Below are 13448 nucleotides of genomic sequence, written 5' to 3' on the forward strand. Positions count from 1 at the left end.
TGAATGTGGTGGAGAGAAGGCAGGATACAGCAGCTGAGGAAGGCTCTTCCAGGCATGCAGTGCAACAAGGTGGAAGCCGGGAATCGAGGAGCTGGCAGTGGGGGAGAAGGGCACAGATGAACAGAAATCACAACGAGGGGACAAGAGGATATAAAATGTTTGCACTCTGTGTGGAAGCCGATGGGGAGCCAGGGATTCAATTCTCATAAGTCATGCAGCCAAATCCATTCTAGTATCCTTAAAACCAGATCTATCTCTAGGTATATCTTGGGTTAGGGCTGATGCTGAATGTGAGTCAGCACCTTCTCTCTCCTTTTCAGATAGCACAGAAAACCAAACACTACCAGGGACTCATTAAGAAGCAGATGGATTATGAGAAGGCGTACAAGACAGGGAAATACACCATGCAGGGGGCAGCCACGACAGAGGAAGCCAGCCAGGGCTCAGGAGGCCAGGCGGGGCCTCGATCCAGGAGACGCCGAGACCTCAGTGACCAGAACATCCCCAGCCCAATTGAAAGTAACGTCCAAGCGTGCCTGGCGAAACTGAGCCCAGAGGAGCTGGACCTGGTGCGTGCACACACCCTGGGCACAGTCAGTAAGGCCTCCAGGTAAGTGACGGGCTGTGAAACAGCAGGGAGTCGTGGTTCGGTGCTACAAAGGGGCATCCTCTGTCACTATTGCAATGGACAATGAACCTATACCTAAGACACGAATTTGCCCCTCAAACATCTATCCAGAAAGACCCAAAGACAAATGTGTCAGAATTTTAACAATATTATATGTAACTCTTAAATGTTTACAATCCTGACTTATTTTAGGATTATGCCGCAGCAGTATTTCTGTGTTTTATTTTATTATTTGTGTTTATCTGTAATCCGCCAAAAGTGGATGTCCAGTGATTTGGCAGAAGAGAAATCTCTGAATAAAGGAAGAAGAAAGAAAGATAGAAAAGGAGGTGGAAGGCATTCTCCTGTCCATTCAGATTTTGTTAACTCCAAAAAGAAAGCAAAAACAGAAATTCACCTGCCAGGCCAGGGAAACTCTTCAGAAACCACTAACGGAGGCACAAAAATTCAACACTCATCACTACCCCCACATTGAGGCTTATTTAAAACAAACCACATAATTCATGACACATACACATCCTTAAGTTACACCAGTTTTTAGAGCAGATATTGAAATCTTCTGCCCCGTGTTCAGCAGCAGCCAAGAAAGCAAACAGAATGTTGGGAATTATTAGAAAGGGAATGGTGAATAAAACGGAAAATGTCATAATGCCTCTGATCACTCCATGGTGAGACCGCACCTTGAATACTGTGTACAATTCTGGTCGCCACATCTCAAAAAAGATATAATTGCGATGGAGAAGGTACAGAGAAGGGCAATCAAAATGATAAGGGGAATGGAACAGCTCCCCTATGAGGAAAGACTAAAGAGATTAGTGTTGCAGTTTGATGCTGCTGAAGAGATAGTGGACCCTTGGGCGGCCTACCTAGGGAGGCAGGGTAGGCCGGGGGGCGGAGCCACAAGCTGGAAGGGTTTACCCAGGAACCAGGGACCCCCCGGGAGGAGCCCGTAGGGTCCCGGGTTCTCGGGACTCGGAGCTGGTTACGGAATGTCCAGAGGCTGAGGTGGGCGTAGGCCGGGACCAGTGCAAGCAGAATGAATAGGAAGTCCAAGGTACCGGAAGGCAGGGGACCGACTGCACAGGACCAGGGCCGGCTGAAGGCAAGGGAGCGGGCGACTGCGGAGTCTGTAGCAACCGGAGTCTGGAGCAGGCTGTAGGCTGAAGCGGAGTCGGAGGCAAACTGGAGTCTGAGGCTGACTGCAGGCTGAAGCGGAGTCAGAAGCAGCAAACCGGAGTCTGAGGCTGGCAGCGAGCTGAAGCGGAGTCAGAAGCAAACCGGAGTCAGAAGCAGGCAACGTGGAAGTCAACTGGAATGCAACTGGCAGCAACTAAGAAGTTGTGAACCTTGTTGCAAGGCGTTGAGAGAGAGTCTGAACACCGGTTATATCGGGACTTGGGCGTGACGTCAGCAGCGCGGGCGGGGCCGGGCTTCCGGGAGCTGGACGCTCAAGAGGGATGCCTCGCCGCGCGAGACCGAAGGGAAGCAGGCCCGTAATGGCGGCCGCCACGTGGAGGGAGAAGCCCCCGGGGTCCGGAGCGGGCGGAATGGTGATCACTGAAGCGGAGGTAGGTGGGCCTGAGCCCTAACAGAAGGGAAGCAGTCGGGACCGCAACAGTACCCCCCCTTTACGGCCCCTCTTGAGAGGACCGGGTTTCTCCGGGTGGTCACGGTGGAACTGTTGCAATAGGGATTTGTCCAGGATGTTACGGCTGGGCTCCCAGGTGTCCTCGTCGCCGCAACCCTCCCATGCGAAAGTATTCCCATCTACGGTTATAGAATAACATCCAAGACCTCGCGTACCTGGTAAGTAGGATCATCATCGATGGTGGTAGGCGATGGATCCGGAGGTCTTCGGTGGTAGCGAGAGAGAACTACAGGTTTTGGCAGGGATATGTGGAAAACATTGTGGACTCGAAGAGAGGACGGCAACCTCAACCGATATGAGACTGAGCCCACTCTCTCGGCGATCCGGAATGGCCCACAGAACCTGGGTGCAAATCTTCGGAGGGAGGCGGAGACGAATGTTTTTTTGGTGCTGAGCCAAACCCGATCTCCTGGCTGATAGGTGGGAGCCGGTCGTCGGTGGCGATCAGCCGTCTGGCGGAAGAGGCTGAGCGATCAGTTTGTTCTGGATCTTCTGCCACAAGGTCTGTAGCTGTGAGCCGTTAACTGGCGGCTGGAGAGGCACTGGGAGTAGCAATGGGAAGTGGAGGTCTCAGCTGTTTCCGTATACTAGCTGGAAAGGTGAGAGCCCGGTGGCTGCGTGAGCTTGATTGTTATAGGCAAACTCGGCCCAGGGTAACAGTTCTGACCAGTTGTCTTGCTTCTCATTGGTGAAGGCTTGAAGGTAGGTTTTCAGAGACCGATTCATCCTTTCGGACTGCCCATTACTCTGCGGGTGGAAAGCCGTAGAGAAGCTGAGCTTCACTTTGAAGCATTTACAGAGAGCCCTCCAGTAACGTGCGACAAACTGTGGCCCACGGTCGGAAACTATGTCTTGCGGGAGGCCGTGTAGCCGGAAAATATGCTGGCGAAGAGGAGACTAGTTCGGGATGCAGAGGGTAACTTAGTCAATGGAACGCACCATCTTGGAGAAACGGTCGACGGTGACCCTAGATAACCGTTGACCGCGAGATGGAGGCGTCCACCATAAAGTCTGTAGCGAGATGGGTCCAGGGCTCTGTGGGAACTGGCAGAGGCTGTAGAAGCCGCAGGGGGTCGGGACTGGGCTTTTGACGAGCACAGGTGGGGCAGGAACTTACATAGACGCGAACATCCTGTCGTATGTTGGGCCACCAGTAAAACGATTAAGGAGTTCCAATGTTCTCTCTCGTCCTGCGTGTCCTCCAGTGAGAGAGTCATGAGCCCAGCGTAATGTCTTTAGCGATCTCGTCGGGAACCATGGTCCTATCTTGGGAGAGGACCGTCAGGGCGGACAGGCGAATCTTACTAGGGTCTAGAATGTAACTGTGGAGGTTCTGGGTCTTCCTCGGATATGGAGGTCCGTGAGAGAGCAGCTCGGAGATTCTTGGACGCCGGCCGGTACTGTAGGACAAAGTCAAAGCAACTAAAGAACATGGCCCAGCGGGCTTGGCGAGGGTTTAACCGTTGGCCTGGGACAAAAACTCTAAGTTTTTGTGATCCGTATATACGGTAGTTGTGTGTCTTGCGCCCTCGAGCCATTGTCTCCACTCTTCAAATGCGAGCTTGATTGCCAACAGCTCTTTGTCACCGATGGAATAATTTGCCTCGGGGAGAGAACTTCCTGGAGAAGTAGGAGCACTGCAATAGTTGTCCGGAATGGAGTGTTGACTGAGGACCGCCCCGACGGCTATGCTGGAGGCATCGACCTGACGATGAAGGTTTTGCCGGATCGGGATGACGGAGGCAGGTGTCCATGAGAATGCCTCTTTCAAGTCATTAAAGGCTGCGACCGCAGTCAGGCCATTCTTGGCATCGGCTCCCTTGCGAGTCAGGGCGTAAGGGGAGCGACCGATGCGAGTACTGTGGAATAAAATGTCTATAAAAGTTAGCGAAGCCCAGGAATTCTGAGGGCCTTGAGACCCCTGGGTTGAGGCCATCTAGTATGGTGGGTACTTTCTCGGGGTCCATCCGGAAGCCTGTGGAAGAAATGATATACCCAGGAAGGGCAGGGCCTCAGCTTCAAAAACACATTTTTCAAGCTTGGCGTAGAGGTGATTGTCTGGAGAGCCTGCAGAACTTGTGTGACGTGGTGGGGTGAGTATCCAGATCTCTGGAGAAGATGAGCACGTCATCAAGATAGACAATCACATGAAGTGGAGCATGTCGCGTAGGACCTCGTTCATGAGATTCTGGAAGACGGCCGGGTTGCAGAGTCCAAAGGGCATTACTAGGTACTCGTAATGCCCTCCCTGGTATTAAAGGCCATCTTCCACTCATCCCCGGGGCGAATACGGACGAGGTTATAGGCCCCTCGGAGGTCAGCTTGGTGAAGATGCGTGCTCCCTGAAGGCGATCCAAAAGCTGGGAATCAGGGGAAGCGGATAACGGTCCCGCTTGGTGATGGCATTCAAGCCACGATAGTCTATACATGGACGGAGGGAGCCGTCCTTCTTGGCTACAAAGAAGAAGCCGGCTCCAGCGGGAGAGCGAGAGGGGTGAATGAAGCCTTTGGCAAGGTTCTCAGTCACGTACTGAGACATGGCAGCAGTCTCTGGCAAAGACAAAGGATACACCCGGCCACGGGGAGGCGTGGTGCCGGTAGCAAGTCAATCGGGCAATCAAAAGGCCGGTGTTGTGGAAGAATTTCAGCCATCTCCTTGGAGAAGACGTCGGCGAACCGATATGGCTCGGCAGCAGGAGCGAGGAGCAGAGGTGCAAGGTTTTCAGTGGGCGGGAAGGCGTAAACAATGTTCAAAACAAAAGGGACTCCATGGGTTAGTTGAAGTATCCCATTGAATGTTGTAAACAATGAAACAAAAGGGACTCCATTGGGTTAGTTGAAAGGTATCCCATTGAATAGTGGGTGAGTGCTGTCGTAACACGGTAATCCAAGGACCAGAGGGTGCACAGCTCATTCCAAAACCAGCAGGGAGATTTCTTCCAAATGGAACAAGCCTGTCTGGAGAGCCAAAGGGGCCGTGGAGCAGGTGATGGTTCCAGGGAGGGAGCAGCGTACCCCGGATGGAGGAAATACGCAGCGGAGGAATCTTTCGTTGCGTGGGAAGAGACAGCTGGTTCACCAGATCGGCCACAATGAAATTTCCAGGCACAGAGTCAATGAATGCCCGGATCTGGAGTTCCCCACCGGGGGGTACTTAAGAGTCACTGGCAAAGTGCATAGAGGAGATGATCCAGTAGAGCCTAGGTGTAGCTCCTCGGTATAACCTAGGCACGGTCGTTTCCCGGACGTTCCTGGCAATTGGCAAAGGAATGCCCCTTGCCTCCGCAGTAGAGACAGAGGCCTGCAAGCGGCGCCTTCTCCTTCCTCTAGTTAGTGCGAGTGGAGATTGCCCAATTGAATGGGTTCTCCACTGTTGGCAGAGGCAGGAAGTCCCTTGGGTGCCGGGGTTCTAGTGGCAACTATATATCAACTAACCTTGTTGCCTTGTGTTATACTGCTGCAACCAACTGTTGAACAAGGAAACTGCTCATTCTGAGGATTTTTGTGCGGGTGCCGATCCTGAGGTTGCCTTGAATTCAGACTACCTCCCTGGAGCGGCTCCCGTGTTTTATTCTTTATTTGTTTATTCACGCCAATTTTTAATCAAAATTTTTTGCATTTTTGTCCATTACTCAATTTTCCATCGGTTTACCCGTTTGGCGGCCCGACCCTTTACTTATATCGCTTACAACCACTTTATGCAACTTTTTGCAGCTAGATACGGGTCTGTTCCGCCGGCCCGACACGGTCCATGTTTCGGCGTTTTGCCTGCTTCAGGGGCTGCGGGAACCGGAACGGAATCGAGTTTGCCTATGGACCTAAAAATACCACTATCGTTAAATCTTAAAAAGCCTCATCAATTACTATTTTAAAATATCAGTACCCCATTGTTTGAGCTATCAATATTACTTACTGTTTTACGGTCAACTCATTTACGTGAGACGCGCCTTCACTTCCAAATCCGGCATCTCTCTCTACTCAGCTGTTAATAAGCCCCTTGACGTCATACCGCGGGCCAATCATTCTGTCTCCCTACGATCCTTGATGTTAGCACCCTAGGTGTTCTACTGCCTGGGGAAGTGACGTCACCTATGAACGAAATTCACTGCATAGAAAACTATCTAGATTGCCTGGTCAGAGACGTGCGTTATCATTAGATTCTAAAAAGAGTTTTATGGATATTCCCACCGTACATCGATTTTATTCTTTTAGCGGCAAGTGACCGGTCTCTTGTTTATCTATCTGTTATGATGGTTGCTCGCTCTTAATATACTCAGATTCAATGTAATATGTATTCTAATTGTGGCCGGGGATGTAATTACTACCCTGATATAAATATGCTATCTAACTCTGTGTACAATACTTTTAATTGTCAACAAATAAACAAATGAAAAGTAACAATCATAGAGTTTAGAGGCAATAAACAAACAATTAAAAGTATTGTACACAGAGTTAGATAGCATATTTATATCAGGGTAGTAATTACATCCCCGGCCACAATTAGAGTACATATTACATTGAATCTGAGTATATTAAGAAGAGCGAGCAACCATCATAACAGATAGATAAACAAGAGACCGGTCACTTGCCGCTAAAAGAATAAAATCGATGTACGGTGGGAATATCCATAAAACTCTTTTTATCTAATGATAACGGCACGTCTCTGACCAGGCAATCTAGATAGTTTTCTATGCAGTGAATTTCGTTCATAGGTGACGTCACTTCCCCAGGCAGTAGAACACCCTAGGGTGCTAACATCAAGGATCGTAGGGAGACAGAATGATTGGCCCGCGGTATGACGTCAAGGGGCTTATTAACAGCTGAGTAGAGAGACGCCGGATTTGGAAGTGAAGGCGCGTCTCACGTAAATGAGTTGACCGTAAACAGTAAGTAATATTGATAGCTCAAACAATGGGGTACTGATATTTTAAAATAGTAATTGGTGAGGCTTTTATAAGATTTAACGATAGTGGTTTTTTAGGTCCACAGGCAAACTCGATTCCGTTCCGGTTCCCGCAGCCCCTGAAGCAGGCAAAACGCCGAAACATGGACCGTGTCGGGCCGGCGGAACAGACCCGTATCTAGCTGCAAAAGTTGCATATAAGTGGTTGTAAGCAATATAAGGTAAAGGGTCGGGCCGCCAAACGGGTAAACCGATGGAAAATTGAGTAATGGACAAAAATGCAAAAAATTTTGATTAAAAATTGGCGTGAATAAACAAATAAAGAATAAAACACGGGAGCCGCTCCAGGGAGGTAGTCTGAATTCAAGGCAACCTCAGGATCGGCACCCGCAAAAATCCTCAGAATGAGCAGTTTCCTTGTTCAACAGTTGGTTGCAGCGGGGTTCTAGTGGCAGCAGATGAGGGTGGTGGAGTTTTACGGTAGGAATGGGTCTCCTTATCCCGCTGCTGAAGGCGGCGATCCACCCTGCCAGCGATGTCAATTAAGTCGTTTAAGTCCTCCGGGAGGTCTCGGCCTGCTAACTCATCCTTGATGCGGCTGGCAAGCCCCTCCAGAAAGATTCCCCTAAGGCAATCATCCCGCCAGCCAACTTCCATGGCCAGTGTACGAAAGTCTATGGTGTAATCGGCCACCGAGCGTGTCCCTTGCCTGAGGTGCAAGAGCTCCGAGCCGCGGTGGTCTGGCGTGCAGGATCATCAAAAGCGAGGCGAAAGTTGGGACAAATTCCTGCAGATTCTGTAACAAGGGGTCCTGATGCTCCCACATGGGTGAAGCCCAGTCAAGGGCCTTACCATCCAGTAGCGAGAATATATACGCTACTTTAACTGCTTCTGAGGGAAACTGCGCAGGCAGAAGGGCAAAGCGCACGTAGCATTGATTCAAAAACCCATGACATGTCTTGATATCCCCGGCATACCCGGTTGGCGTGGGTAGTTGGGTCACAGATGCCGGACTGGGTACCGGAGCCGGAGGAGGGGCTGAAGGTGGGTCTGGAGGAGTGGCCTCCAGGCGGGAGACCAGCTGTTCCACGGTAGCAGCAAGTGTGTTGATACAGTGCTGTTGCTGCTGGAGGCGTTGTGCCATGCCCGGGATGGCCTGCAGGCTTGGGGCCTCCACCGAGTCCATGGCCTTGCAAACTGTTGCAGTTTGATGCTGCTGAAGCGATAGTGGGACCCTTGGGCCGGCCTTCCTAGGGAGGCAGGGTAGGCCGGGGGGAGGAGCCACAAGCTGGAAGGGTTTACCCAGGAACCAGGGACCCCCCAGGAGGAGCCCGAAGGGTCCCGGGTCCTCAGGACTCGGAGCTGGTTACGGAATGTCCAGAGGCTGAGGTGGGCGTAGGCCGGGACCAGTGCAAGCAGAATGAATAGGAAGTCCAAGGTACCCGAAGGCAGGGGACCGGCTGCAAGACCGGGGCCGGCTGAAGGCAAGGCAGCGGGCAACTGCAGTCTATAGCAACCGGAGTCTGGAGCAGGCTGTAGGCTGAAGCGGAAGTCGGAGGCAAACTGGAGTCTGAGGCAAACTGGAGTCTGAGGCTGGCTGCAGGCTGAAGCGGAGTCGGAACAAACCGGAGTCTGAAGCTGGCTGCAGGCTGAAGCGGAGTCGGAAGCAAACCGGAGTCTGAGGCTGGCTGCAGGCTGAAGCGGAATCGGAAGCAAACCTGAGTCAGAGACAGGCAGCGAGCAGAGGCGGAGTCAGAAGCAAACCAGGGTCAGAGGCAGGCAGCGAGCTGAGGCGGAGTCAGAAGCAAACCGGGGTCAGAGGCAGGCAGCGAGCTGAAGCGGAGTCAGAAGCAAACCAGAGTCTGAAGCAGGCAACGTGGAAGTCAACTGGAACGCAACTGGCAGCAACTAAGAAGTTGTGAACCTCGTTGCAAGGCGTTGAGAGCGAGTCTGAATGCTGGTTATATCGGGACTTGGGCGTGACGTCAGCAGCGCGGATGGGGCCGGGCTTCCGGGAGCTGGGCGCTAAAGACGGACGTCCTCGCGCGCGCGGCGAGACCGAAGGGAAGCAGGCCCGTAATGGCGGCCGCCACGTGGAGTGAGAGAAGCCCCCGGGGTCTGGAGCGGGCGGAATGCGGTGATCACTGAAGCGGAGGTAGGCGGGCCTGAGCCCTAACAGAAGGGAAGCGGTCGGGACCGCAACAATTAGGACTTTTCAGCTTGGAGAAGAGACGACTGAGGGGGGATATGATAGAGGTGTTTAAAATCATGAGAGGTCTAGAACGGGTAGATGTGAATCGGTTATTTACTCTTTCGGATAATAGAAAGTCTAGGGGGTACTCCATGAAGTTAGCATGTGGCACATTTATTTATTTATTTAGGATTTTTATATACCGACATTCTTACATTACATGTAAATCATACCGGTTTACATAGAACAAAAACAAGACAGCTGGAGAATAACTCCATAGTCTGATACAGTGAACATTTAAGACTAATTGTAGAAAAGTCTTTCACTGAACGCAAATTAAGCTCTGGAATTTGTTGCCGGAGGATGTGATTAGTGCAGTTAGTATAGCTGTGTTTAAAAAAGGATTGGATAAGTTCTTGGAGGAGAAGTCCATTACCTGCTATTAAGGTCACTTAGAGAATAGCCACTGCCATTAGCAATGGTAACATGGAATAGACTTAGTTTTGGGTACTTGCCAGGTTTTTATGGCCTGTATTGGTCACTGTTGGAAACAGGATGCTGGGCTTGATGGACCCTTGGTCTGTCCCAGAATGGCATGTTCTTATGTTATCATTTTGCTAATGACCCCTGCATAAAAGGACTGAGGTATTCTTTCCTCTCTCCCCATGCTCCATGAAGCCTGCCAGGCAGTAGTGTTCAGTCTGCAGTGTCTGAGAATTCCATCCCTCCGATGTCTGCCCTGAGACGGGCTGTGGAAAGAGCCCCACAGGAGAAACAGGCAGCACTGGAAGAGAGGCAGAAGAAAGGACTGGTTCTTAATGTGATGTCCGAACATCACTGGACAGCCCTCTCTACAGGATCAGGCACCATCTCCTCCAAGATCAGGTGACAGCCATCACTCACCATTTACTCATCCATTCCTCCACTTCATCCCCTCATTCTCTCATTATACGCTCCTCCATCTGTTCTTCCCCACTCATCCATTCCCTATCCATGCATTCATTCCTGTATCTACTCCCACATTCTCTATCCAATCGTCCCCCTTTAATCATCTACCAATTCCCCTTTACCCATCCGGTTCTCCACTTCATCCCCTCATTCTCCTATCATTATTTCTACGCTCCTCCATCTGTTCTTCCCCACTCATCCATTCCCCATCCATCCATCTATTCATTTCTACATCTAGTCCCACATTCTCTATCCAATCGTCCCATTTAATCATCTACCAATTCCCCTTTACCCATCCATCCATCCATCCATGCATTCATTTCTACATCTAGTCGCACATTCTCTATCCAATCATCCCATTTAATCATCTACCAATTCCCCTTTACCCATCCATCCATCCATCCATGCATTCATTTCTACATCTAGTCCACATTCTCTATCTAATCATCCATTTAATCATCTACCAATTCCCCTTTACCCATCCATCCATGCATTCATTTCTACATCTAGTCCCACATTCTCTATCCAATCGTCTCATTTAATCATCTACCAATTCCTCTTTACACATCCATCCATGCATTCATTTCTACATCTAGTCGCACATTCTCTATCCAATCATCCCATTTAATCATCTACCAATTCCCCTTTACCCATCCATCCATCCATCCATGCATTCATTTCTACATCTAGTCCCACATTCTCTATCCAATCGTCCCATTTAATCATCTACCAATTCCCCTTTACCCATCCGGTTCTCCATTCATCTTTTCATTCTTATTCACTCTGTTCCATCTACTTTTCATCCACTGACTCTCCATTCCTTTATTCTCTCTTTATCATGTTTCCATTCTCTCACCATCCCAGCATTCCCCATAATTTCCATAAACAAATCTGTTAATTACATTTTCTTCTATAATATTTTCATTCCATGACATCTGTTCTTTCATGCTTTCACTCCTCATCCACCCATGGATTCATTCCTTTATTTAGTCCCACATTCCTCATCCATTCATCCCTTGTTTCTCTGTTCATTCCCTTTCACTCCTCATCCACCCATGGATTCATTCCTTTTTTAGCCCCACATTCCTCAACCATTCATCCCTCGTTTCTCTGTTCATTCCCTTTCACTCCTCATCCACCCGTGGATTCATTCCTTTATTTACTCCCACATTCCTCATCCATTCATCCCTCGTTTCTCTGTTCTTTCCCTTTCACTCCTCATCCACCCGTGGATTCATTCCTTTATTTAGCCCCACATTCCTCATCCATTCATCCCTCGTTTCTCTGTTCATTCCTTTCACTCCTCATCCATCAGTGGATTCATTCCTTTATTTAGTCCCACATTCCTCATCCATTCATCCCTCATTTCTATTCATTCCATTTCATTCTTCATCCTTCCTCCACTGAGTCTCCATCCCTTCATTCGCTCTCCATCCCTGCATGCTCCACACATTCATTCCTCATTAATACATCAATTAATTCTCCATCTCATTCACTCCTAATCCAACCAGTTATGTCTTCATTCACCCACTCTCAGTCCCTAAATTCTCTCTATTTTTTCTCTATCATCCATCTATTCAGCCATCCCATGCAGGCATTCATTCACTACCCATCCAACTTTCCCTATTCATTCCACCATCTATCCATCCACTCTGTCATCCATGGCTCTGTCTTTCATACTCCATTCTTATTCATCTACAGCCCAGACATTCTTTCTCCATCCATTCATTCATCATCATCCATTGCTCTATCTGTCCATACTCCATCCCCATTCATCCACAACCCAGACATTCATTCTCCATGCATCTCTTCATTCACTATCATCCATTGCCTCTGTCTTTCATCCCTCTTATTCTCCCCACATCCAATTCCCATTTATCACTTCATGTATGGCAGAGTCTTTAATTGCCCATCCATTATCTTTCTCTTTGCCCATTCGCTTACTCTTCATTCCTCTTCCATCCACTCATTCATTCATTCACACTGCATTAATCCATTGTCCCTTCACATATTCACACCTTCTCATTCATCCCCTCACTCTGTCCTTCATTCATCTATTCTAAAATCCCTTCCTCATTCATTCACTACCCATCCATCCATGCATTCTCCTCATTCTTCTATGCCAGGTCCATATATATTTTCATTCCCATTATACTGAATAATTCATCTTTTCTTCCACTTCTTCATTCCGTCATTAGCAAAGTGATTAACCAAGCACCAACTGTAAAACAGCTGCATTAACAATCTATTTGAACTGGATTTCATCATTTCCTTCCAGAACACTTGTCTCTGAAGAACTCATAGGTGGGAACTGGGAGAAAGTCCTGAAACTGTCCCTGATAAGCACTCATCCAAGGGCCTCGGAGAGTCTGAGAGAGGATGCAGGTAATAACACTGACCCACACTCTGATATCTATAGATGTACACTGCTAGTGTGATATAGTCAAATCATCAGAGAGCCTCAGACAGGATGCAGGTAACACTGTCACACACTCTGATACTCTATAGATGTACACTGCTAGTGTGATATAGTAAAATCATCAGAGAGCCTCAGACAGGATGCAGGTAACACTGTCACACACTCTGATACTCTATAGATGTACACTGCTAGTGTGATATAGTCAAATCCTCAGAGAGCCTCAGACACCTTAACCAGGGTGGAACCAGGCTGCTGATGCTAACCTTTAAAAAGGGGAGCACGCAGCTTTTAAACAAGAACAAAGGGGAAAGTCAACAGTCACTCACCAGTGCATGGTTTGGAGGGAGGAATCTTCTAAAGATACTAATGAAATGGAGAGTTAGGACATCCCAACAGAGAGGTTTCAAGAAAAGCAAAAGTAGTCCATGTGCCTATAAAGAACCACTTGAGCTAAAAGATTCCAAATTATCCCTATCAACTGATAAATATATTGATAATATAAACAAAAACCCTACTTTGAAATGTCTGTATGCCAATGCCAGAAGTTTAAGAAGTAAGATGGGAGAGAGAGAGTGTATATCAGTGAATGATAAGAGACATAATTGGCATCATTATATCGCAATGGTAGGGAGGATAAACTTGGTGGGGATGTGGCGCTTTATTTCCAGGAGAGCATAGAGACTGAAAGGATAAAGCTCATACTAGAAACTA

The 13448-nt window shown here is 48.9% G+C and overlaps 1 protein-coding gene across 1 annotated transcript in view; it reads left to right on the forward strand.

Annotated features, from left to right (window-relative positions):
* The first annotated feature begins 396 nt into the window (after nucleotides 1–396).
* LOC115079610 overlaps nucleotides 397–13448 on the forward strand; it is a 31414-nt gene continuing 18362 nt past the window's right edge. The window contains exons 1-3 of the mRNA XM_029583304.1: nucleotides 397–610; nucleotides 10049–10255; nucleotides 12597–12703. Of these exons, the coding sequence (XP_029439164.1) occupies nucleotides 405–610; nucleotides 10049–10255; nucleotides 12597–12703 (520 nt within the window). The 5' untranslated portion in view covers nucleotides 397–404. The remainder of the gene's footprint in view (nucleotides 611–10048; nucleotides 10256–12596; nucleotides 12704–13448) is intronic.

Source organism: Rhinatrema bivittatum, chromosome 1 (genome assembly GCF_901001135.1).
Source record: "Rhinatrema bivittatum chromosome 1, aRhiBiv1.1, whole genome shotgun sequence".
NCBI classification, from domain to species: Eukaryota; Metazoa; Chordata; class Amphibia; order Gymnophiona; family Rhinatrematidae; genus Rhinatrema; species Rhinatrema bivittatum.